We start from the raw sequence: 25519 nt of genomic DNA, 5'->3' as shown, positions 1-25519 counted from the left end.
GATAAAAACGCAAAACAGACTACATTTCCAGATATTTCAGAAACAAGAAAAAAACCGGGACAATTATTTTTTTCAAAATCAAGACAACGTTATAAAAGGGGGGTGGCAACACATACAACCATTCAAAAACCGTAGTTTCATTTTCAAATGTTTAATCGACAGCAGGAATCAAACGGCGAACCGTAATTATAGTATTAGGTATTTTGACACTTCCCGTTTGGTATTATAAGTTGATTTTTTAAAAAATTTCAGTAATATTACAACTAGTCTTCTTCACTGTGTTACTAGATTCTCTGCAATGCTTCTGCGAGATTTGCTTATGAAAATGTTCATCGGTAATTTACTACAGCTTAATCACAGTATAGTTTGTCACAGTTTAAATCCATTAGACCTGTAGTGTCTCCACTCGGTATGGAATCTGGGGCCCCCTTGATTACAAAGCGACAGCGCTAACACTACGCCACCAGAGGTGCCCTTTAACTGAAAACAAAGGTAGAAGATAATATTACGGGACAAGTACCTGTCCCGAGGACACTGTTTTTTTTTTTGTTCTCAGACCAACGGGACATGTATGTTTCCGTGTTTTACGCTAAGTCTGGGAACCTTACCACCTTACCACACCTCTTCTGACATGTTGGAATAAGTCGTTAGATAACCGTCCCTCCAAGATATCTGCGGCATTGCGAAAGACAAAACTGTGAACTTAAGTGGAGTGGTTTTTCAAACCTAACGTTTTCCCTGGCGCTATGAAGGCAATGGCCTTGCCTCCTCTGATAAAAGTTTTGCTAATTTTAGGATCGTCTTTTTATGCTCTGCCAGAACTGTTTTATTGTATTTGAAGCTATCACAAATAGGGTTATTTTCATAAGGAGGCACGTCTGTGAAGCATATTATTCGCACATGGTACATTCTATAGGGTAATCTCGCTAGGCCACTTAGACTTACTACTAGGGACGTTCAATATATTAAGTTTCCCTGTGCTATAAAATATTGTATAAAGCAATGCCATTAAGAAGAAGCATATGGTTGACAAGCGCCATCCTTCGTCTACAAGGACCACCAATAGATTCGTTATCAGACGTGAAGGCGCATGCGCTCAAGGGCGAAAAGTAAATGCTTGTTCGGAAAACGCGGGCTAGCGTCATAAGGAGTTCAGAAGCATGGATGCTAAGAGCGTTCTGCTTATGGACTTTTTGGAACGAGGAAGAACAATTAATGCTAACAGTTATTGTCAAATATTGGATAAACTGAAAAACGCAATTCGACATAAGCGACCAGATCTCCTGTCAGCAGGTGTCATTCTTCTTGACGATAACGCTCGCCCCCACTCAGCAGTGCAAATACAACACAACATTGAAGAATTGGGGTGGGACCGGCTGCCCCACCCTCCATACAGCCCCGATTTAGCGCCGAGTGATTTCCATCTTTTTCCGGTGTGAAAGTCTGAATTGCAAGGTTACCGTTTCGAAACAGATGAAGAAGTGAAGCGTAATGTGAGAATAGTGCTCAATAGCCAGAGCCCTGATTTTCTTGCAAAGGGTATGGACAAATTGGTGCAACGGTGGGACAAATGCCTGAAACTCTATGGGGATTATGTGGAGAAGTGAGGAAGGATCCTCCTACACATGTATGTATAGTTTTCTAATGTATCTTAAAAATAAATTTTTTTTACAACATATGGAAACTTATATATTGAACGACCGTATTAGGTACAAATGTCCAACGGATTTTTCCTTTCTGCGAACCTTGGACTTTATCTTACACCGTACATTTTTTTTATAATGAAGCGTACACTAATTGTTATATTTAAATTTCTTTTCCCACTTCTGCTGAGATAAACCAATACCGCTGTACATGAAATAAATCATGAAAAAATATAAACAGATATATACCTACTTAAAGAAACCTCAAAGGGTTGGTCAATTTGGTTAACGCCCCTTATTTGAACGACTACGAACTTTTACACTGTCGTGTTCTGACGTCGACTGGCAGACCTTGTGGCGATGTGGTGGTCACACTGTATGACGTTCGACAAACTTTTATTAGAAATAAATATTGGAGAGTGAATGGAGTGGGTTAATGAGATTTTGGACGATTTTTATTGTTTTTGTAACACATATTTAAGTCACAGTTTCGTGTGTTTTGATTGTGGTAGCTCTTGATTGATGTGTCTTTAGGGCTGAGCCAATACCTCTTTGAACCGATACTTGAAAATTGCAATAATTAAAATTTCTTCAAAATATTGATCAATATATTATGTGTGTAAATACGAGGGTCGTGAAGCGCTAGGAAGCGGGGCGTCACGCAGCGTGATTGGTGCCTCTCCTCCCACTACCAACACCCCTGCCAAGGCCAACGCTTCAGTTGAAGTAGAACGACGGGCGCGTAGAGATGTCTGCTACAATAGACTCTCCCGTCAAGTGCGAGGTGTGTTACTGTTTGACTTTATTGAGCCGGCGACCACAATCAATGTGGCTGCATACTGTGAGACATTGCGCAGACTACACAGAGACATCCAGAACAAACTGAGAGGCATGCTGTCTTCAGGCATTGTCTTGCTTCATGGCAATTTCCGACAACATGTTGCTGCATCAACCCAAGACCTTCTTCAGCGATTCCACTGGGAACTGTTTGTTCACCCCTGGCGTCGAGTGACTTCCACCTTTTCCCGGCGATGAAGAAGTGGTTGGGACGGCGCTTCCACACCAATGAGGAGCTTCGGGACACAGTGAAGACCTAGCTCAACATACAGGCGGCATCTTTTTTTTTGCAGAGGGTATTGGAAAGCTGGTGCATCGGTACGATAAATGCCTGAATCTTCTTGGCGCTTACTTGAAAAGTAGATGATACGTGTACGTAACATTTGTCAATAAACCCACTTTGCTATTCACTGTGGTTTTGATTTCATGCTCTATCGGAGGTTGAAAAAAAATAGCCCTCGTATCATCTCCAATTATATGCATGAATTTACCAATAAATTTGCTTTAGAATATTGAAGAATTACATCAGAATAATAAAATAGATGTTATGTAATAAAAAATGTACAGTTTTTCTTCCATAATTTGTGTAAAATAAAAAGAATGCTTGAATTTTGCATCATTTTCAAGATAATTAGACTCCGTGAAAGTGTTGCGCGGCATTTCTGTGGACCCCTTGAGAGACCAATATGCCGGAAAAGTATCGGCTGGTATCTGTAGATGAATTCCAACCGCTACTTTCCGATATCGATACATCGGTATCGATATCGGCTCAGCCCTAGTCTTAATGGTTTACGTTCGTAATCCAAGTTGATAAACGTTTTGTTATCCACTAGCCCAAACTATGTCCAAACAAAGCAAGAAGTCAATTGCGGAGAGAGCACGGCACTAATCTTCTGGCGAATACGACTGAAAAAATAAGTTTCTATTCGGTTGTCGACCAGACTTCTTTGCATGGTGGCGTTTGTTCTGCCGCGTACGTGTAAAAGTTCGGCCGAAACAGGATCCAATGTGACATGGAGAAGATAGTGCGATATGGAAGTAGGAAGGAGCATATGTTGCTTTTCATATCGGTACTACACCAGCAGTTGCCTGAGCAAACAGGAACAAAAATTCAGTGAGATCGAGCATTCATGCCAAGTTGAGCCGACCCTAAATCTAGCCAAGTTGTTGGATAGTTCTCGACAGTTCTGTCAAACATTTCGTTAGTCCTGCAAATTTTGGACATTTCAGTAAAATCTCGTTAATCCGGACTAATGGGGGGGGGGGGATAAGTTGGCCGGTTTAACTAAAGTCCGGATTAACTGAAATAACCTAACAGAACTGTAGAAAGTGCATTAAAACTCCGTTTATAGCAACAAAACACGTTTATTATGGTGTATACAGTACAGTACAAAGTCTGCGGGAAACAGAATTTCATCAGCGGTTGACTGCCTTTCTTTGGAAAGTTCTCTTGTTGACTTCTAGCCACATTCAAAACCTTGCATTCTGCTGCTTCTTTTTTTTTTTTTTTTTTTTTTTTTTTTTTTTTTTTTTTTTTTTTTTTTGCCTGTCCGAATTAAGCGAAGTCCGGCTTATCGGGGTCCGGATTAACGAGGTTTTACTGTATTAAGAAAATAAATGGGTAAGGCACAACTTCACAACTGTTCAGGCCAATTCTTAATTTCAAACCGAAAATTATCCACATCAGTTAGTTTTCGGTTTGAAATTCAAAATGGGTCTTTAATAATTCCATGTATTTGCGGAACTAAGGAAATATTTGGCAGAACTACTGAAAACATAAGAACGTAGCTAGATTTGGAGTGGAGAACGAAAATAGATCGCACCAACTTCACAGGCATAGGGTGACGGCCACGTGAGAAATTCTATACTCTATCCCCGGAATCTCTGGAGCAAGGTCGCGCATAGCGACAGGGAAGGGGAAATCGAGCGGGCAGAGGAAAGCAGTACACACTGCTGCGAAGGCTAATAACCGCAGTCGCTTTCCCCCTCCAAGCAATCCCGTTCCCATTCACGTGATCATTGATGGATCCGTCTCGCATCACTACTTGCGCAGATACTTTGCTTTCGTTCGCTTCCTCCAGAGATACCTGGGACAGGGTATAGTAACAGTTACTTTCTTGGATTCCCGTGACCCTAACAGCCAAATCTCGGTAGTTTCATAAAGGTATTTAAAAACTATTGATAAGGTTAACACCTTCCAATATCCACCCGACATACCAGCGGACAAATGGTGAATGTAGCAACAGTCTGTCTCCAACAGATGGTATAATTCGGCTTTTGAACGTCGAAAAACAAAGATCACATAAAGGGCAAAACACTTTCTAAATCCCTCAGTCAGCACTACGCAGCTACCCAAACGTATGCGGGTTCCGTTTCCAATTTGAATGTGAGCCCCAAATTTAAATATTGTAATACCGAATTTGAAAGTAACGTCAACCAATGTTAATTTGACTGTGACCACGGAACTACACAGTGTTTCAAAAGTCGCGCGACCCAATTTTCATCGATAATAACTTGAAAACCGTCCGTGGTATTCACACCAGGTCTTTTTGGGTCTTCGACCCTCGTCCTTCGGCAATTTTTTAAATACTTTGTATTGTATATTTATTCTATAGAGAAAGCTCCAGAAATTAATTAATAGGGCAAGTCGGAGAGTTTTGTTTCAGAATACTACAACTTGTAACTTCGGGGGAGAAGAGGGTTTTTCAAAGCGAAGTGTCATAATTTTAAGTTTCATGAGTGACATGCTAATCTGTGGTTTACTACCAATATTGGATATGTGTAACGCCTGATGGGTTTATGAGTGAAAAATTGGCATTTTAGTGGAATAAACATATTTATACGGAAGGATGGAAAAATATAAAATTAACATCAATGACTAAGACTAGGTTTTTTATGACTTTGAATATCCACTCTGGTAATCCAGAAATATGACTGCTTTACTATTTACTTGTTTCTGTGACAAATTAAGACTGTAAAGATGAATTTGTTGAGACATTTTTGTTCCAATAAGGCATTTTTGAAACATGTTTACTTCTGTAACTAAAATATTTTTCCATTAAACGATTTATAGAAATATTATTTTTCCTGCATTTAGCCTAATGAACAGAGCTTCTTGGAAATGAAAGTACACTAATCGTTGTCCCTCGCTATACTTGCAGAAAACCTTCGTAAATTACTTGAAATCACTGAAAATTAAATTCAGGTAATAACTTGCAACTAATTGTATTTGGAATGGTAATAAATTATGAATTTCCTGGACAAAATTATTTATTTCTACCATATTTTATATAAGCAGAAAATTATTTTTAGGTCTTTTTTTCCAGTTTTTAGGACATGTTCTGGTAATTTATTTTTCAACAAAATTCTTATTATATTGTACAAGGGTCGTTCAAGGTTGACCAGGACTTTCGTGCGTAAAATATTAATGAAACAATGTAGCGCTGCATTACTTCGGTAGGACAGACCATGATTCCTTGCGAGTAACCATGATCCTTTGCGACGGATTTGGCGGATGACGAATAGTATAAACAAAGATGGCGGCAAGTAGTGTATCTGTTGCTGTGGAACTGCAGTGTATAATGAAATTTATCGTGAAGGAGAAGGTGAAACCTTCTGAAATTTGGCGTAGACTGCAAGCACAGTATGGTGAACAAACACAGTCACGGGCAAGAGTATACGAATGGTGTCAACAGTTAAGTTAAGGACGGGAGTTGGTAGCAAAATGAACCGCACGGACACGTTCGCCCAACTGCAGTCAAACCGGTGAATATCGCGCGTGTTCAGCAAGTTATCCTTGAAAATCGGCGAGTAACAGTGCGTGACGTAGCGCATACAGTTAATATCGGTGTTGTACGTGGGGCCGTTGGGAAGAAAAGACCTGGAATGTTGTCGAAACATGTCATTCTTCTCCATGACAATGCCAGGCCACACACGGCCCATTTGACTCAAACAACGCTGGCCAACTTGCACTGGGAGGTTTTACCACACAGTCCTTACAGTCCAGATATAGCCCCCAGCGATTTCCACTTGTTTCGGGCTCTTAAAAGAGCATTGGGCGGGACGCAATTCCAGACAGATGAGGAACTCAAGAACGCTGTCCTGCAGTGGTTACGACACCAACCTACATCTTTCTACGCCAAAGGAACCACGGAACTTCCAAAAGGATGGCAATGGTGTCTGGATGTTCAGGGGGAATACTTTGAAAAACTGACATAGTTTGGTGCTTCTATGTATGTATATTTCCTGTCAAGAAATAAAAGTCCTGGTCAACCTTGAACGACCCTTGTACATTTTGCGAAATATATGAGAAATGTAAAACTTTCACGATAAGAGTTGACATTAACTATATACTAACTATTATGTTACTATAATAATTACAAAAGTTAAGGTATACGTTGTTACTAAGCCAACTTCAGAAATGAAAAATATCCTTCATGCTACAATAAGTTTGCATCTGCCATGTGAACTTTTGATATTTTCCAAAAAAATAACCGTTTCCCGTTCCGAGTAAAATTTTGATAGACTGCTTATTGCGAGAATAATCTGACCATACCATATTATTCATGCAACCTACTATGTTGAGTTGGGTGGGGAAAAACTTACTGACCGCGACAATCAAATGGTGATTAATTTTGTATTCCATTTTGACGAAATCACTTCAACAGCGTGGGACGAAGGCAAAGGTTATTAATAGAATGAACAGAGACAATTTGTGAATGGTGATTTCAACCTTCAGACAGTCCGAATGTTAGTCTTTTTTCCTCAATCACAAGAAAGAAACGGTCAAAACTCCAAGATTGTTTTTGTCCCCAATGTTTTGTAATGTCCAAGCCCTTTGGACCGCCTGCACGCTGATAATACTTGCCAGGTTCTCTGGTGACCTGGCGTATCATGGCCTTCCCCTCTGCGTGTTTGTTCACCTCGGAGACATGGATGCATCATCTGCAGTGTTGCCAACTTCCCAACACGTCACAAATATACAACGTGAAATGAACCTCATGGACAATACATTAGCATTTTATGAATTCGGGTACGTGTGTGTGTAACCTCAATACATCCTCCTCTCTCATATACATATATATTACGAGTGAGCCGATGTCGATAAATCGGTTTGAATTTATTTATCGATATTAGTCGATACTTCTCTGGCATTCTGACCTTTCATGGGGTGGGTCTGCAATAAAAGCCGCACGGCACTATCACGGAGTATTAATTATCTTTGAAGTTATGCAAAATTCTTTCATCTTATTTTACACAAATTTTGCGTGGAAAACTGGATTTTGGGATTACACAACATGTATTCTTAATATTCTGGTATAATTCTTCAAGATTTTAAAGCAAAATTATTGATAAATTGGTGTATATAATTTATGTACACGATATTATTGATCATTATTTTGAACAACTTTTAATTATTACATTTTTCAAGTATCAATATCGTTGGGAATCGGTACAGTCACGAACACTTCTGGCTTGTAGCAATTCCATTGTAAGCTAATGGTATTATTACAACCCAGAAGTGTCCGTGACTGTACAAGTATAGGCACCGGTTCAGCCCAGGCAACTGTTTCTTACTCATAAGAATGTTACAGTTCAGTTTTTATTAAAAGTTTTGTTGTGTTCGGAGAACTTCACTACTATTGACATTTATTTAAGTTTGCGAGAATTTCATATGCTCATTCTCATATCGCACTTCTATATCACCATACAATTCCTAACTTCATTTAGATATAAGGAAACAGGGTTAAGTAAGAAGGTTTGTTTTCAGTGATAATTTCGCATGAACGTTTCATTTTTTTTGGTTCGCTAAAACCAAAGTCGAGGGTTCACTATAAAAGATTTATCTGGATCCGGACTGCTGAATTAGATTCAAAATAGCCGAATGTTCACTACAGCGAGTTCACTGTGCCCGAGTTGACATGATCGCACATTTAGCGTGTGATCCAATGTGTGGACTATACGGTTGGCAACACTGACCATCATGTGCGGTATATCAGAGAGAGAAATGAATATCCTCCTCATCTACACACATCCAAGCATCAGCGAGCTATCGTACGACACCCTTCGACGTCACCCGTCAAGGATTTCTGGACATTTCCAGAAGCTTTTTACATCAAGGGGCAAAATCTTTTTCTCCCAAGTGTACAAGTGGGAATCGCATGCTCAGGCAGCGAGCAAACAACGAGCTATCACAGAGATGCTGTGCATAACAACGTGACTTGCCGTAATGTAAGGATGGGACCAAGACAAGTCTCTGAATTCGAAACAATGACCAAAACTTTTAAGTAACCAGAGTTTTGGTACGGTATTGAAGAATTTACTCCGCTCCTTCACATACGTATTATATACGCCACATACACTGGTCAAAAAAATTAGGGGAGCAAGCAAGAAATCCCAAAACCAAAGTTGGTAAGTCAAAAGTAGCAATGTATTTTGATTAGGTGAGTGTGTCCTCAACCAGTACAATACATGTCTATTGAGTCATTAGCACAACAGAGTTCTAGGGGTGATTTCTGCAAGGTACTGCACAAAATCAGGAGAACAGCACGGTGATAAGACAACAGAAATGGACAGATACACAACAGATCCATGCCTCTAATAAGGCGTGTGGTCGCCATGAACTGCTATGACAGCTGCACATCTGTTTTGCATGGAACCAATAAGGTTAACAACGACAGCCTGCGGGATATTCACCCATTCCTCCAGAAGGGCCATTTCCAACTGTTGCAGAGTTGTAGGCGGCGCTGGCCGAGCAGCAATGCGTCTTCCGAGTGTGTCCCACACATGTTCAATGGGATTCAAGTCTGGGTAGGACGCTGGCCATACCATTCGTTCGATACCCTCATCCCGTAGCATGGCGTCAACCAGACGTGCTCGGTGAGGTCGGGCATTATCGTCCACAAAAATGAAACGATCACCGATATCTGCAGCCATTGGGATAACATGAGGCCTGAGGATCTCATCCCGGTACCGTAAGGCTGTCAAAGTAGCGTTCCGGATAATGTGCAGGGGGTTACGTCGACCAACACTGATCCCTGCCCATACCATTAAGCCACCGCCACCATACTGAGACACTTCGCGCGCATGTGTGGGATAATTGCGAGTCCCACGTTCCCTCCAGATGAGAATGCGTCGATTATCACAAATTCTGCCACGTGCCTTATGGTGTCACTAGGGAGCTCTTCATGCTGATGATTCATCACAGATGAATTGTACTGGTTGAGGACACACTCACTTCATCAACATACATAGCTACTTTTGACTTTCCAACTTTGGTTTTGGGATTTCTTGCTTGCTTCCCTAATTGTTTTGACCAGTGTATTTTGATTATAGTAATTATCATTAGTGGCAATTGTGAACCTGGATAAAAATCCGAGCATTTTTCGTCGAAACGAAGTGTCAAACAATAAAAGAGAAAAATGCAGATGAAAGTTTTCAGTATGTCGTTTATGCTGTATGGTTCGAGAACGAGTACGGTAAACAGACATTTACAACTCGAGAGCAAAACGAGAAGGAAACTGGAATTTCCATATCGAGGAGAGACCGAGACATACATCTCGTCCCTCAAAATGTATTTCTGTTTCTTCTAATAAAAACATGGACTTGCACTGCCAAAGGGAAGCTCTTTTACATAATTACAGAATGTATTTTTATGTAATACTAATTTACAAAATATACACAAAAATATGTGAATGTGAGTACATTTTTATTCACGTTCTGACATTTTGATAAAACTCAATGTATTTAACAAACTGAATGAATATAAAGTAACGGTAAAAATGCTTTATATTTTAAACATCTATGCATTATAAACAAAGAACTCGTTGTTTCTTTTTATGGAAATCCGAACAGTGGAATATTAAAAATACTAACGAAGTGCCTCACTGTCAGGGGTTCCAGGCTCGAATCATGGGTAAAGAATGAGCGTTTGGCGCCCAGTGATTACCGCTTTCAAGCTGAGATAAGGTATGAACGTTCGTTCATCGTTGAAATTAACCTACAGGGGTAGAAATGCAAGGGAAAATAATTAACACTGCAATACAGGACAAAATTATTAAAACCGTTTGATACAAGTAAACGTTATACGGCTTAATATCATCATTTTCCAGACACCACCCAACTAGTTCCATACACTATTCTCCACCGCCCCTTTGCTTACAATTACTCAACTCCACCACAGAGTACTAGGTGGGGTTGAGTTCAGGGATTGAAGTGAAGATGAGAATGACGTTAGCTCTCGAAATCACGGAAGTCTATCCGGAATTCACCTGGTTCCAGAGAAAACTTCTTCTTCAAAGTAGTTGTTTACCAGTCTCGTAGATTGTAAGAACAGAGCAATTTCTTGACATGATTTTCTATACATACACTTATTTTCAACAATGGCGAAGGAAGATATGCATTTGAATCTCTTCCACTTGCCAAAGCGCCTCTGTGAATTTCTCTCACTAACACTGAATATAGTAAAAAAAAAAAAAAAAAAAAGCGACAATCGTACGAGAAGGCGCTACCAGAGGACATCTAGCCTTCCGGCGCCACTTAGGTAACTCAACCTTTCCACCTAATCCCCTTTCCCTTCAGAGCAAACATTTCGGAACTATATTCCTTACACAGCCTTTCCTAATTTTGAAAATCCCGCACGCACTCAAATATCAACCTCTCTTTCATGTAGTACACCCTGGACTGCATTCTTCTTACCTAACGAGGCTCTGGCGTCTGGACTCTCAGCCAGTAATATAATAATATTCTGAGGGATCTGTGTTGTTTCCATGTGTTTGTGATTGTCCTTTCTCCAATTTCGAAAGGTACCTAACATTGCGTTTCCCTTACAGGATAAACAGTATAGTTTCAGAACTAAACTACTTCTATTAAATAAGTTCTTCCTGTTTCATCGCTGTGCGAATATATATATGTAAGTGTGTGTGTGTGGGGGGGGGGGTTGCTAATGAATGTGATGTTATCTTTGTTGTGTCTGCGAAATAATCGTCATATGAAAACGGCAGTTCCAAAACAAAATATATTTCTATATTTATTTACTAAATAGTCTTGATATGAACGTACTTTTACTTATATTTGCTGTTGACTAGTGCTAAATATATGTGATCAAAATGACCCACGGCGTTTATCAACGTTTTATTTCATCTGTTCAGGATTACTTCCTGACTTTTCCACGTTAGTATCCATTCACGTGTCATTCCTCATAACGTTCGCGGATCGACGGTCACATTATTACCGTTAATTCGTTGAGAGTTAGTCATTTTACAATTTATTCGTTTAGAGTTGATCAAACTCGACGTGAGTCACGAACTAGGCTTCTCCCAAACTTAACATTCAGCTTCTCTGCGCATGCCTACGAAGCAACGGCGCAGCTTCTTAAGAGAATGCTCCTCCCACGCGCCATTTTGAGTTCTGCGCACGCGCGCAAGGCTTCGACTGCGCAACCGCGTAAGGGTATAGTCTGAAAACTACCTAGTCACAGATTGACCGCGATTAACGCTGGGGATAAGGGGGCGTATGAATGTGATAAAAGGAATATGTCTTGATGTTGTCACACATTTATTACTTTTACATATAGTTGTTGCTGCAAAATAATTTTCTATTAAAGGCGAAAAAGGCCCATTGTAACTATCAACGTTCTGGGCCATTACAAGAGTAGACAGCAGCGACGAATTTTTAAGAACTGGTGGGAAATGCATTTGTTTATACCTGCAAATGTCTCCTTCACATATTAAGACAAAATACTCGTACATTTTCTCGTTGCTGTTAGGCAGCGAAAAGTGCAATCTAATATAACCACAAGGTTTGCTCAGAAAAGAAGATAACTGGTCGTTGGTTCGTTTCAGATTGATACGAATACCAAGGTATGAGATTCATCCCTGTATGGCTTAGTTTCTTAAAGGAGAGGGGGAGGGGAGGATATTGATGTTCTTTCAACTATATGTTCAAAGAACATCGAATATTCATTTGGGAAGGGAAAACAAATTCTTGAGTTTAACTTTACGTCTTTACGTGGTGTACTGGCAGATTCTTGGCAGTATCCGAATCCAGTATACTCAACAGGAGTATACGTGATACCTGTTACTTTCTCTTTGAGCAGTTCTTGTCAAAGCGCGATGTACCTCAAAATGTCACACTGAAAACATCAAGGAGCAAATATTGCAATGCACTGTCTGAAAGAACTATCATTAGTTACTATTTTAACTCAAGTTTTGATCTTTAATCTTGTGACTGTGTGAGGTAAATCGCCCATTTCCATCAAGATCATGTTATATATGAATCTAATGCAATACTCACCTTTTGGAGCAGTACTTACGAAGACTGTTGAAGCCTAAATCATCATGGAAAATTGCTATCAGGAAAAAAATTAGAAAATCTCTAATGAAAAATCAACTAATTTCCACACTTCTGCAACTATCGGAAACGGCAGGTGCATTTTAAAATAAAAGTATAAAAGATAAGTATTCACATAATGAGTACTGAGTAATTTCCAGTCTTCAAAGAAATACAAAACAGAGATGATGTCGATCAACCATATGCACATCCAACAGTTGCAGAAAGGCAAAACCTCGAAAATCCTACAACAAGCTCCAAATGCTTCCACCACAAATCAAAGTATTGCTGGAAACAAGATCTCAAGTGTCAAGGTCCTCCAAAAGTGTTGTTATTAATTTATGTTAGGAAAAGGGTGCTGAAGAACATAAGGCTCATAGACAACCAAAGCTGACAAACCATGGTGTTCATCACTTACTCACTCCTTGGGAAATAATACACTTTAAACACAAAAAAATAAGGCATCTCCAGAAAACAACTACAGCAAGCTCCAACACAACTGAACACAATCAGGACACAAAGGTTCTATTAGGAGTGTGACAACGCAGAACCGCTACCATCCAATCCAATGCTGCAACAGTGTTCTCGCCGACGAAACAATCTTCGTAAGTACTTACTAATCTGAAAAACAAAACATTTCTTTTTAGGTAAGTCATGCATAGTCGCATAAAATGACAAATTGCAACATTGCACACGACAGAACATTGCAATTAGTCATATTAAAAGAACGATGCATAACATACATTTAGCAGGTTTCACCTTCCGAGTGTCCTTCTTCGCAGATTTCATTCTTCCGACCATCATGCATCAGCTGACAGCATTCACCGAACCAAATCCTGGAGGATAGATTTATCTTGAAGTGCTCTGTACCACCGAAGTCATACCGCCCTATGCACCTGTAAAAACGCCGCTATCTGTAGATTCCTGGGCTGTGAGCGGTAAAGAAACGGGGAAGATGCAGCGGATGTGAGTGGGGGAAAAGGATAAGACAGGATATCAGTTTTACACAAACCTTACCTTTTCTCTTACCTACACAGTATGGCGATTCCACACACGACTGTACCCTATGGAGTCAAGACTCAACACACACCATCTAAGGTAAACCTTAACCACCCTGAATGACCTATAAAGTCCATTCTGTTTCTTTCTCTCTTTTATCTTTATCTCGAACACCCACGCCACTAGGAAATCAACACAGCACAGCCTCTAAGTGAGTATTTTATTTCTAGAATTACATAAACTTACCAAAACCACTATTATTTTTCAAAAGACCTTTCAATAATCTGAACAATTCTAGAACATTATATATTTATATTTCAAAATAAGAGTATTTATTTATCTATGATATTCACTAATGGAAACAACTTCTAAGACAGTGAAATCTATACCAATACACGTGAATGACTGATCTGATAAATCCAACTAGTGTGTTCCATCTCTTTCTCTACGACTAATATAAAACATTGATTGAGTGAGCGGAATTTCAAGTTATGGGTACGTCAGCACTTGGACCATTTGCACCCGTAATGTTAAGTGCGGACACGTTCCTTATCGATGATGTGTAGAACAGGTTTTGGAGATTAAATAAGAACGTTTTTAGTAGACCTCATACGACAGAGAGAAGCTCAAAATTAAAAGTACTAATGCACCTGAGGAGAGATACAAGTACATTTCTCGAAGCTGATTTCAGCATTACTTCTCTGCATCTTCATTGACACCCCCTCCTCTCTTTTTAGACCAATGTTCCCTTACTACAGTATACTACATAACACATACCTTATTTTCAACCCTGTGTATTTCAATAGGTAAAAATGTTCAGTGGCGTACATATGGATTATTACGTAATGTCTTCTATAATAATCTGCCACCTTGGAAATGGATTTACAGAATTTGATTTTAAGAGTACAGAAATACAGTTTTCATCATTTAATATATACGAATGACTGAACTGCATAGAGTTTAAAGAAAAATATTTACCATTTTTGTCGAGGATAATCTGAAAACATTTAGTGCGTTACTAGTGAAATCAGTACATCAATGTGCATTGACAATGATTTTTTTTATCAGCACAGTGTACAAACATATGGATATAAAAGTAGAATTGTTTTCATGTTTCTGCAAGCGCTTTAATTCATACATTGTTCACCTTTTTGTTTTGATAACTAACAATAATTAAGGCCTTGGAGTTTGTCAGTACTGCCTTGTGTGTCCTCAAATGCAAGTACGCGGGTTGACATACAACATACACACATGCGCGTGGAGTGAGCGGAAACGGCTGAACATTAAAATATCTCTTCCGTGTATTTTACAAAGTATTTTTTACGGCTCGCCATCTTGAAACTCGTTGATCGAGTTCACTCCAACACAGCACCAAATTGGTGCTCCGAGGTGTCTAGCTGCTATTAAATTTTCGACAGCTCCAGATTCACAGAACTTGCAATACTCTCAAAGAAGTTGGGGTATTTTTCTATTAAATTGTGCTCTATAATTTAAACATATTATTTCAAAATTGTAGCCCAGAACTCCTGTGACGTAATCCCTTAAGATTGAAAAAATATCTACACACACGTTTGAAAAAAACTATGTAGCACAGTATATAGGGATCGTAATAGAGAAAATTAAATTCCCGTCCGCCTACCTGAAATGCGTTGACACGATTTAGCTTAAATATAATACCAATACAGTCCTCAAAGTATATCTTTCTAGATGCTGAAGTTTGTAACGAAACTTATCAATTTACGGCAGTCGTCGTGGTTGAAAAATTGGAGACTTGACCCCCTCTTGCCACCCGTACCCTCCTAAATTGTGCACTATATGCAAAAAGTATTATTGGCTAAGTTACGCTCTAAAAAAATCCCACAAGATTCGATTGTAGAGCTACAAAAATCTGGAGTCACAGTTTTGAAAATATCAGTTTCCTGTCAAATTTCAAGCCCACTTTATGCAGAGATAGGTTAATCGGGACTGAACCAACAGTTTAAAGTGGGATCCGAATCACTATATGCCTCCACTGAGTTTTTGAAAATGTCAAAAAATGGTCCAACGACTAAAATTCCGCGGTAAGTGACTTCGCAAGCTGTATTTTCCAATAATCAAATGGCTTCTGTGCTTTTAGAATAAAAAGTGCAACGTATGCTATAGGATAATTACCATTAGAGCAAACTGACGTCTTCAGCGCAGAAATTTGCCTTCAGACATGAGAATAGCAACTGGGTCTCATCAATGGGTCTTGTAAGCTTGCTCAACGAGTTTGTGCAATTCTTGTTGCCCATGAATAAAAATGACACTGCATATATTCAATATGTCGCTTTGGAGAAATCAGCTTATGGACATCGTACGCCAACAACGTGAACAAGCGCTTCAGCGTGAACTTTACAAACGAAAAGTATGGGAAGGACCAACGCGAAATGTAAGCCACATTCTGGGTAATTTCCTTTGTTCAAGCATCAGCATACACACAAATCACAAAGACAAATTAGGCCGCTGAGACAACTTGCTTGACCTCTCACGTCTGGCGCCGTCCCAGTTGATTAGGAATCAACGACTGATGGCTCAAGAATTGAAACAATCATGAAAGTGGAAGGAGTATGTTGGTAACAGTACTCTCAATGATGTCTGGAGTATGACATCGGTATCTGTTCCCAGGCTATCGAGCCCTGACGATTTTTATCTGCGGTAAATAATCAAAATACTGCTAGTGTATTACGGTAATGCGAGACGTTTTGACGTTACGATCCATCAAAAATGGGAATTCTTATTCTCAATGTATGCAACCACGATGCACAGGTTCAGCTGGCATGGTTACATTATAATTTACCAACATCTCGAACGAGACTGAGCCTTTTCTCGATTTTACAAATGCCTGTCCCGTTCCCGTGTCGTATAAAAAGCCAACTCAGTACCATGCATTGTGTCGGCATTTTAGGAGCCAAATATTCCAAGCCCTATATTACAACAAACTTCAATGGCTTCCTGAATTCGGAGCATGGCATGCTCACTTTTCAATCTAGTCAATGATTTCCAGATTAGTCTCCGATGAAAGCCCAATTCACTAGTCTATGCTTTATAGGGAACTTAAACTCGGACATAAGGCAAGAAATTATTTTTCACAGTGGAGCAGATGGCTAGCGCAACAGATCTGGAGTGAATTGCGGATCTGTTGTAGGTTTTGTCCGGGTTCTCTCTCGAAACGTAGCATAAAGCGCCTTGTACACGATCAAATAATTCACGAACAAGTCCTTGAATTGAACGCTTCTTAAAAGGAAATGACGTCAGAGACAACGCATTTTTCTCATTGGGTCAAAGAATTTATATTTAGGAATGGTTCTAATTAACGCAATCCAAGCCTGACTCTCGACCAATCAGAGCACATGCTATTGAAATCTATTATCGAAGAACGACCTGGTCACGAATGTAGTTGTAATGGCGCCCGCGTGAGATGTAAACAATGTATCACTTCACATTTTTAAAAGACGATAACTATTGAACCGAGAGGAATATCGCTTCGTATTAAATGGTTTTAGGTACAAAATAATGGCGCTGCTTAAATACATATTTGATAGCGTTTACTGTACACGTATGGAAGAATATTTAGTCTTTTCAATTGTAAACACCGTGCACTCACCATAGATGGTGCAACTCGATGTGGCTTTCGTGCACATTGTAATCGCACAAGCTAACCGAAATTCTGTGCCGAAATGTTCCATGAAATACTTTCGTGTAAAGTACGTACTATCGTACTACTTTTTGAAGCATTTACTTAGCATTTATGCTAGCAAAAATGTTAAAGGAAATGTTTTCGTATAAAACGGACTGGAGAAAATACATCATCACACTTCTTTCGAGTGTAATATGTCCTACTTCTTCCTTAGGAAATAAGATTATCTCTGTTACATGAGCAATTTCAGACCATCCAAGATTTCCAATAGGAACGCTGTTCAACGACTTGTTCACGATTAATTTGATCGTCAAGGCGCTTTAGAATATTTAAAAGTAGAGCACTGTGAAATGGATAAAGTCCGGTTAGCAATGCAAGCTAATAAGGAACCACTGTCACTAACATTCATAGTACGTCATGTACTAATACTACAAATATATGATAAACTTTATCATGTTTCCTTTACTCCGCTAGATACTTATAAGTAAAGTAGAATGTGACACTACAGTTCAACAGGAGTGTGCGGAAACCCCGCATTAAAGTGTAGGTTCAGTACCGATTAGACTATCTATGGCTAGCTTCATTTAATAAATGAATAATTAGAAAACAAATTATGGTATCGGACAACGAACAAGTGTCTCATATTAAATCCTCATTTGTACAGCAGCAATTAACACAAACGAACACAATTCATTAGAAACAAATTGCTTTTTAACCTGTCATCAGGAGGCAAAACGCATATCCTTCGTTAAAATGCGGACACACGTGCTGTAATTGCCAGCTCACATGTCTCGCACGGTGATAGGGAAGGGGGAATATCCCTTTCTTTTATCTGCCACTGGGTACACATATTGTATGAGACTTATTAGTAGGGATAGGATTTTCGTTACTTAGCATATTTTTTTCTTGGTAAGGGTGATGTGTTCCCTAAATATATAGAAATTCATATTATAAAGAAACCAATTAAGTTAAGGCACTTTTTAAGGGCATATTTGGCCATTTTTGCGTGATATAGCATATTTTGATGGATTTTCGGTCATATTCAGCACATTTTTGCATTTTCAAGAAATATAGTCATTTTCGAAGTGGATTCGTTCTTACCCCCATGTTTACTCGAGTTTTTCTTTTGGACTATAGCAAAATCTTTTTCATTTTTATTTGAAAATTTAGAGAAAGTATTCAGTGCATTGCAACTCAGGGCCAATAAAGTGAACTAAAACTAGTACGTATGTGAAAATATCTCAGTATTTAGATACTGATGTTTGAAACAGTCCAGTTATAAGGGCATATTTTTAAAATTATAGTGCATGTTTTGTAAAATTTTAGGTCAAAAGAGCATATTTTATTTTGCATATTTTAGGTCATAAAAATCCTAGCCATACTTATTAGCAATACCCAAATAATCCCTTACGCGATCAGCTGTAACACGTTGCAGGATGAAATCAGCTTCGCACTTGCCGATCAAATCCCTAAAACTAGGATTAGCATGGTTTAACTGTCATGTCTACTACATCCAGAGTAGGTGTAGAATTTATGCACACAATATACATATACTACTTGGGAGTGTTCAGTTGTGATATGAAATCTATTATAAGTCGTCCATGTTAAGTTTTTATTCTACACATTTCTCTGTCTCTTTAGTGTAATCGCGACGATGAGGATAATTGATGTTTGAATGAAATTGTTGTAGAAATGCAAAGAAACTCGCATACCCAGGCCAGAACCCGAATATGGAACATTTCGGTGAGATGGAGAGACGACCACTCAGTCACTGAGGCGGTATAACAATTCAATGCAATTCTTCCATTCACATATATAGGACATTTCTATATATTTTTAAACGGCAGTTTCCACAAAATCGAAACTTGTCAGCAAACTAGGATATGACAAGTCGCTGGTAAGTAACAGCAAAAATGCGATTTTCGTGGCATTAGTAGAGTCCAGCGCAGATAATTCTGCCGTGCAATGCGCGACAGAACTAAAGAAGCAGTGTTGCTAATGGAGCAGATAGAAAAATCGCTGCGGTGCGCCGATGCACAGCTGTTACGTACAACAATAAAATTAGAGAATTCAGGTCTATCTAACGTTGAGTTTTAAACGTCATGCATTATACCAGGACTAGGATTAATATGTACTAACAAGTGGCTTTGTATGTAGCTACATACATATGGACTAAAAATTCGCAAAATATGAACTAACACATAAGTACAATTACCAAAAATTCTGCAAAGAAGACTTCTTCATACGATTCCTTATTTGAGTGATTTCAAACAAAATAAAAAAAATATATATACGTATATATTATTTTTCATTGCATTAATGCACTGGTGGCGTTCTAACTTTTCACTCCCAAAACCCATATACACTGGTATGGAACTGCAACGGCAGATAATAACATGCCAACGTGTTAAACCGCTACAATTGCACCATAACACTCCTCCTCAAACAGTATTATTATTTCCTTTCTGAGATCTGCGACAGTCGGTTGCCTTTGTTGTACATTTACAAAGGATGCCGGCTTCGACAACAATAACAAGTACATATACTGCCACTAGATGATAAGCTGCGCGGCTTTTTCTTTTGTTATGAACCAGGGCCGGCGCTAGTCATTTTGCCTCCCTGGGAGGTGGCAGTAGATGCCGCTCTATTTCGACCCCCCCCCCCCGGTCATTACGCAGCAACGGAAAATTGAAAATCAATATATTCCTAACTAAAACATCAAATATAAAATAAATAATGAGACTTCTTATGCTATTTCAATACTATTCAGCGCAAAAGAATATCTCGCTCGATCACAGTTTTCAATAGGCTTACTTTTTTCTTCTCTTCAAATTTTGCCGCTCGGTTCGCCCTCCCCTTCCGCCGGCCCTGCTATGAACTTGGTCACCCATCAAAGCATGGCAATTTTAACACAGAAAACAATATGTATCGCATTAAGCAGCAAAAATGACAGCCTCCTCTATGCAATTTCTACAAGAACACCTGCCGGAGCCAGAGTTGAATTGCTTAGAATTTCCCGAGCTTGGCTATGCAAGGTTTTTGATTTCAACTTCGACAGAACTGGAGGCATTATGGAATTTAACGTTCATTAGCAAACACACACTTTTACATACACACACGCAATACACGCACACAACGTCAAACCGGTCAAATACTTAGTATAAAATAAAAATATGGTGCTTCCAATCCAACAAAACTCACCGCCACTTTACCTGCTTTCCCCTTCCGTGACAGAAATAGTGCTTCATTATTACAGTTGGCAACACTAGTTACTAGCTAGCCAATGAACATGCACTGCATAAAAGAAGCAACGACTACGCCGTGCTATATTGCCACATTGCCGTCCCTGCTGACCGGTGGGAACCGCGAGCTGGAGCGCTGTTCAATTGTTTTCAATGAAGTTTGCGCGAGTGTGTCCAGGAATGGAATGACAATATGGCAACAATAGCGAAGGTTTTCGAGCAGGGTAGAACACGTGATGCTAAGAGAGAGGGAGACGAAACGAAAATTCGTTTCTACGCAACGGCAAATTTACGTGTGTGGCACTCTACGCGCATATGAACTCATGTAGCTACAGTGGTCACTCACAATTTAGGCATAGCTTCTACATTAAAATAGTCTTACTGTAATTTGGGGGTTCAACTAGTTGTTGAAATAAGAGGACTATGCTCTTGTCTAGGAATGGAGCGTATTTCCTCCGCAATCAAACCTTGCAAGAATTGGACCGCTCAGACGGAGGCTCGAACTGGACTAGAACCAGGGTCTCTGGAATACAATGCCATCGCTCTACCGAACCAGCTTTTTATTTTTCGCTTCCATTGTTTTTACGTGTTGAATTGTCTGTCCGTGTTACTGCAACGGGACCTGTTGCATTTGAAACACAATGATTTCGACCGTGTAGTATTTCCCAGCGTAGAGCTGTAGCCTATATTGCCTTTTAATTTGCCAAGTAAGTATTACCAAGCGATTTATCGATCACTATTTTCAATCATTTTTCTATTGCATCGTACATGTTTTTGTGAAATTTATTTATTGATACGGTATAGAGGGTTGTCTCCCGTTTCGTGGAATTTTAATTCATCTTTTGAACCTGACAATGTGTGAAACAAAGCGAATGAATAGACAATTTACCTTGTAACATTTGTGCATCCTACTCTGAGAAGTTATCACAAACACGGCTTTGGAAAGTTCGTTGTATCAAACATCATCACACGAGACATTTTGTCCACGGCTGTACAAAGAGGATGCACTACGTTTTATCAGGGTAAAGGTCGATGCCAACAACAGCAACAAAGTAGGCTACACTGAGGAGTCATTGTGAACAAAACAAGATAAGCACTGGGCCTAGCGCATGTAACACTTGACCCTAGAATCCCATCCAATCAATCAATGCATAGTCTTTAATGCACTAACACACTATAAGATTACTAATGCTTTACTGGTACGGCAGACCACAAATACCATGACACTACAATGTTTATCGAGCCTATCTAGAAGGATAAAGGTTATCCGGTTCTTATCTATCAACGTTCGATACTTGAAGTTTCCTTAACACTACCTGATCAGTCTTGAAATCGTAAACAACTCTTGTCAGACTTGGAAATAATAAGTTTTGGCTGTGCTGTACCTGTACTACTCGCGTGGCTTACATTCTAGGATCCCACACTGACACATATGAACACTAATCTCACGTGTGAGGCGTGGGTGCACTATCCCCTCCCCTCCCATACGTTTTTGCATGTCTCGGGAAGGGAAAAAGGTTGGGCAACGGGAACTCAGACAGGACGATGGACCTACCTAGAGCAGTCCAGAAGTCAAGACACGGAGCTAGGGTCATGGTTGGTCGGCTGGTAGTTGGTTGATGATCCCCGGCTTCGAAGTGATGGGCTTCCCGGCGACGAAGTATGCTTAGGCCGTTATTTTGTTTTTCAAGATCGCGCGGAAACACAACACGCCTGCTCCTCCGAGATCGGTCTCTCGGCAAGGTGGCTCCGCTGGAGCACTTGCGTTCCCGTCCGGCCACGGAACGCACGTCACGCTTACACGGGTGATCCACCGTCTCTGATTGGCTCCCGCGGTACTTAGCAACAAGCATGTCTCCGAGCGCACTGGGGAAAAGGCGGCGACAAAAATGAATATCATTCACGCGGCGACGGGAGAGCAACAACAAGCACGCATCCTACACGGGTCACCCGAAATTACGCTCGAGACTCGCATGAGTGTTTTGCGCACGCGCGTACGGACGAATAAGAATCCCATCCCAATAACCTTTCTCCTTGACAGATACGTCACCCGAGAGCACTTGAGAATCTAGCATTCGATCAGAACTAACCATTAGCAGTGGCTCATGGGCAATGGGTATTTCCGACATTCATGTCTACTCGGAGAGACAAAACAAACATGCTTTTCACACACACTGGCAACTAGGTATGGACGATATCGGAAATTAGATATCGCGATATATCGTCAGACGATACAATATTTTTTCCGTATCGTGATATCGGCGATATATCGTCTCCACAATATAAATCGCCAAATATCGTGACGATATATCGCCAAATATCGCCGATAACGATATATATCGCCAAAATATCGTCACGTTAATATCACATTGACGATAGTTTTACAATATCGCGATAATATCTTCTGGACGATATACCGTCCAACACTACTGGCAACTTACAAAAAAAAGTTGAAAAGGGGCATAGATAATTTTAATTAGTGATGGTACAGAGACGAAGATATTTCCTGCTGGATTTTCCAGTTCTGTGGTACTGTGGTACTTCGCCTCACACGAGACTTATCGTACTAGAGTGCGCGTCAAATCTCCTGCATATGGCGATAGCCAATAGCAGCGCACTGCAGCGGTGCCATGTCGAAATCTCACACGGAAAAGAGACAGCGTGGTTGAGCGAACCGCCTTGTCAACGAGAGCACGGCAACGCCGCACGTCTGTGATTCGCTGGTGCTGTTCAGCCGTTCAAGGCCATATGCAGGAGATTTGACGCGCACTCTAGTCGGTATACTTTTGTTCCCACAAGGCATGGCGCAGAGCAGACAAGCTAAAAACATGGTCGAGCGATTTGAAGAACGTTGTAGGAGAATAGCTACTGTTGTTAATAAAAATTAAAGGAATTAAAAGAAAAGTATGCACTAGAATTGGGTCGAAAGAAAATATATATAATCAAGCGTTTTAATAAACTTAGGTACGTATAGTCATACACAGGCCCGTAGCCAGAATTGATCTCCAGGGGGGGGGCTCACGGGTTATCAGGGGGGGCTTTGTAAATAAAGTCCATTTTTCAAAAGTTTAACAGTGTTAAATGAAGGTAAATCATGTGTGTGTGTGGGGGGAAGGAGGTCATTAAGTTACATAAAGTTTAGAAATATCACACAAATACTACATGTTCTATATCATTTAAAATATCACTTGAAGTGTTAATTGGCTGCTCAGGAAATCATCCCTTACTACACACTCCATACTACGTTTGATTATATCAATCATAGTGCCTACCGTACATTCCAATAAAACTCCCTTTCGTTAACCTTAGACGCAGACGAGGAGGGAATTTGCATAATGACATCACAGTCACATATTTCTGTATAAATTGGAGGTCGCAACAGGGGCAACGAAGGTACTGATAAAGAAGCTCCCCTGCGAAGAAACTTTCTGAAGTTTAGAGAAGAGAATCTCCTAAATACTTGCCGCTACTTAAAACTACTACTTATAAATGAAATGAACGAATGTAATAGCTGCTGTTCATGCTCCCTGAATTTACCCTTCACCGAAGTTGTGAGCAAAATAATATCTGCTGTCTACACTTTCACTTTTCACTGCAAACAAATTACACAAAATAGTTTTACCTAATGTCAAGGGGACTGACCTCAGTGGCAGGGGGGGAGGGGGCTGACGGTAGTTCCAGGGGGGTCAGCCCCCCTCGGCCCCTGCCTGGTTACGGGCCTGGTCATACATGACATTCGCAGGATTCACTTTGTTCAAGAACATATGTCCAACATTTAATACACTGGTAATAAAAAGGATTTTCATTATCGGCTAATCACATTTTGTTGTGTACAAATCTCATATAGTTTGCATATTAATTGTTTCAGATAGAGGGCTGGACTGTACCAGCGGCGCTCATGAAATTTACAGGTTCAAAAACCGTGGGTTGGACTGTTTCAGTTTATTAGTTGGCTCCCCAAAATTCATAGGCGTGGACAGACTCTCTGATTAGGGGAGGGGCGGAGCGAAAGCCTTTATGAAGGTTCAGTCGGACAGTGATTTATTTACATCCACAAAAAATTTAAAAAAAGTTCATGGTCATTTGCCCTTACATCCTCCAAAATGGGAACTTGCACTATACCAGGTGGAAAACATTTGATAAACCCCATCTCACTATATTATTGTACTGATAGGTACGAAACAGGGGCGTATATAGAGCGTGTTCAGACCCACAGAAAATCACTGTATCACAAGAATTTCAACTTCCGTGGTACTAATGTTCTCTGTCCCCCATCTCCTTTATTTCCCCCCTCTGTGGTTGAGACTAATTTACATATAAACATGACTTCGTATAGCAGACTCAAAACAACTGCACATCATTCATTTCCAATGTACGGATAAATTATTCTGCAGCCACACAGAGGTCACACAACTAACGAATAAAGTATGTGCAAGTGTTAATAACAAGAAATTTGCTACAGAGCACGAAGTGCGGTAGGAAACTATGCACACCAGTGACGTGCGGTGACGTCCACACTTGGTGTAGCAGTCAGTGGCGTGCTCAATGGGGGGGGGGGTGTGGGTCACACCCCACCAATGTCAATAACAGGAAAAGATTGCAAAATGATGAATGAGTACTAAAAAAAAGTACACGTAACCCCCACCCACATTCGAAAATGAAAAACTATTTGATTTGACGCTAAGCCAAAGATCGTGGGTTCGAATCTCGGCTTGGCCATGGGTATTCTTTGTGTGTGCCCCTTCATCAATTTAATCGTACCAAAAGTGGCGGAAAAGCGAAGTAAAATAAACCAAATCGAGCAATCAATC

General features: G+C 40.0%; 1 protein-coding gene across 6 annotated transcripts in view; it reads right to left on the bottom strand.

Moving 5' to 3' along the window:
• LOC146004289 (transcription factor CP2-like protein 1) overlaps positions 1-25519 on the bottom strand; it is a 226762-nt gene that overhangs the window by 147658 nt on the left and 53585 nt on the right. Inside the window, exons 1-2 of one of the 6 annotated variants that reach the window (XM_083143009.1) lie at positions 22264-22387; positions 13553-13705 (exon numbers count right to left, since the gene is read on the bottom strand). The exons of 2 other annotated variants lie outside the window; for them this stretch is intronic. In XM_083143009.1, the coding sequence (XP_082999135.1) occupies positions 13553-13613 (61 nt within the window). In that variant the 5' untranslated portion in view covers positions 13614-13705; positions 22264-22387. Of the gene's footprint in view, positions 1-13552; positions 13706-14786; positions 14831-22263; positions 22566-25519 lie in introns of those variants that run through there. 3 more of the 6 variants (XM_083143010.1, XM_083143008.1, XM_083143007.1) reach the window with 3 other exon arrangements.

The sequence above is a fragment of the Lepisma saccharinum genome, chromosome 21 (genome assembly GCF_977018435.1).
Source record: "Lepisma saccharinum chromosome 21, izLepSacc3.1, whole genome shotgun sequence".
NCBI classification, from domain to species: Eukaryota; Metazoa; Arthropoda; class Insecta; order Zygentoma; family Lepismatidae; genus Lepisma; species Lepisma saccharinum.
The sequence above is the reverse complement of the archived record's forward strand: the minus strand, read 5'-3'. Positions and strand labels throughout refer to the sequence as shown.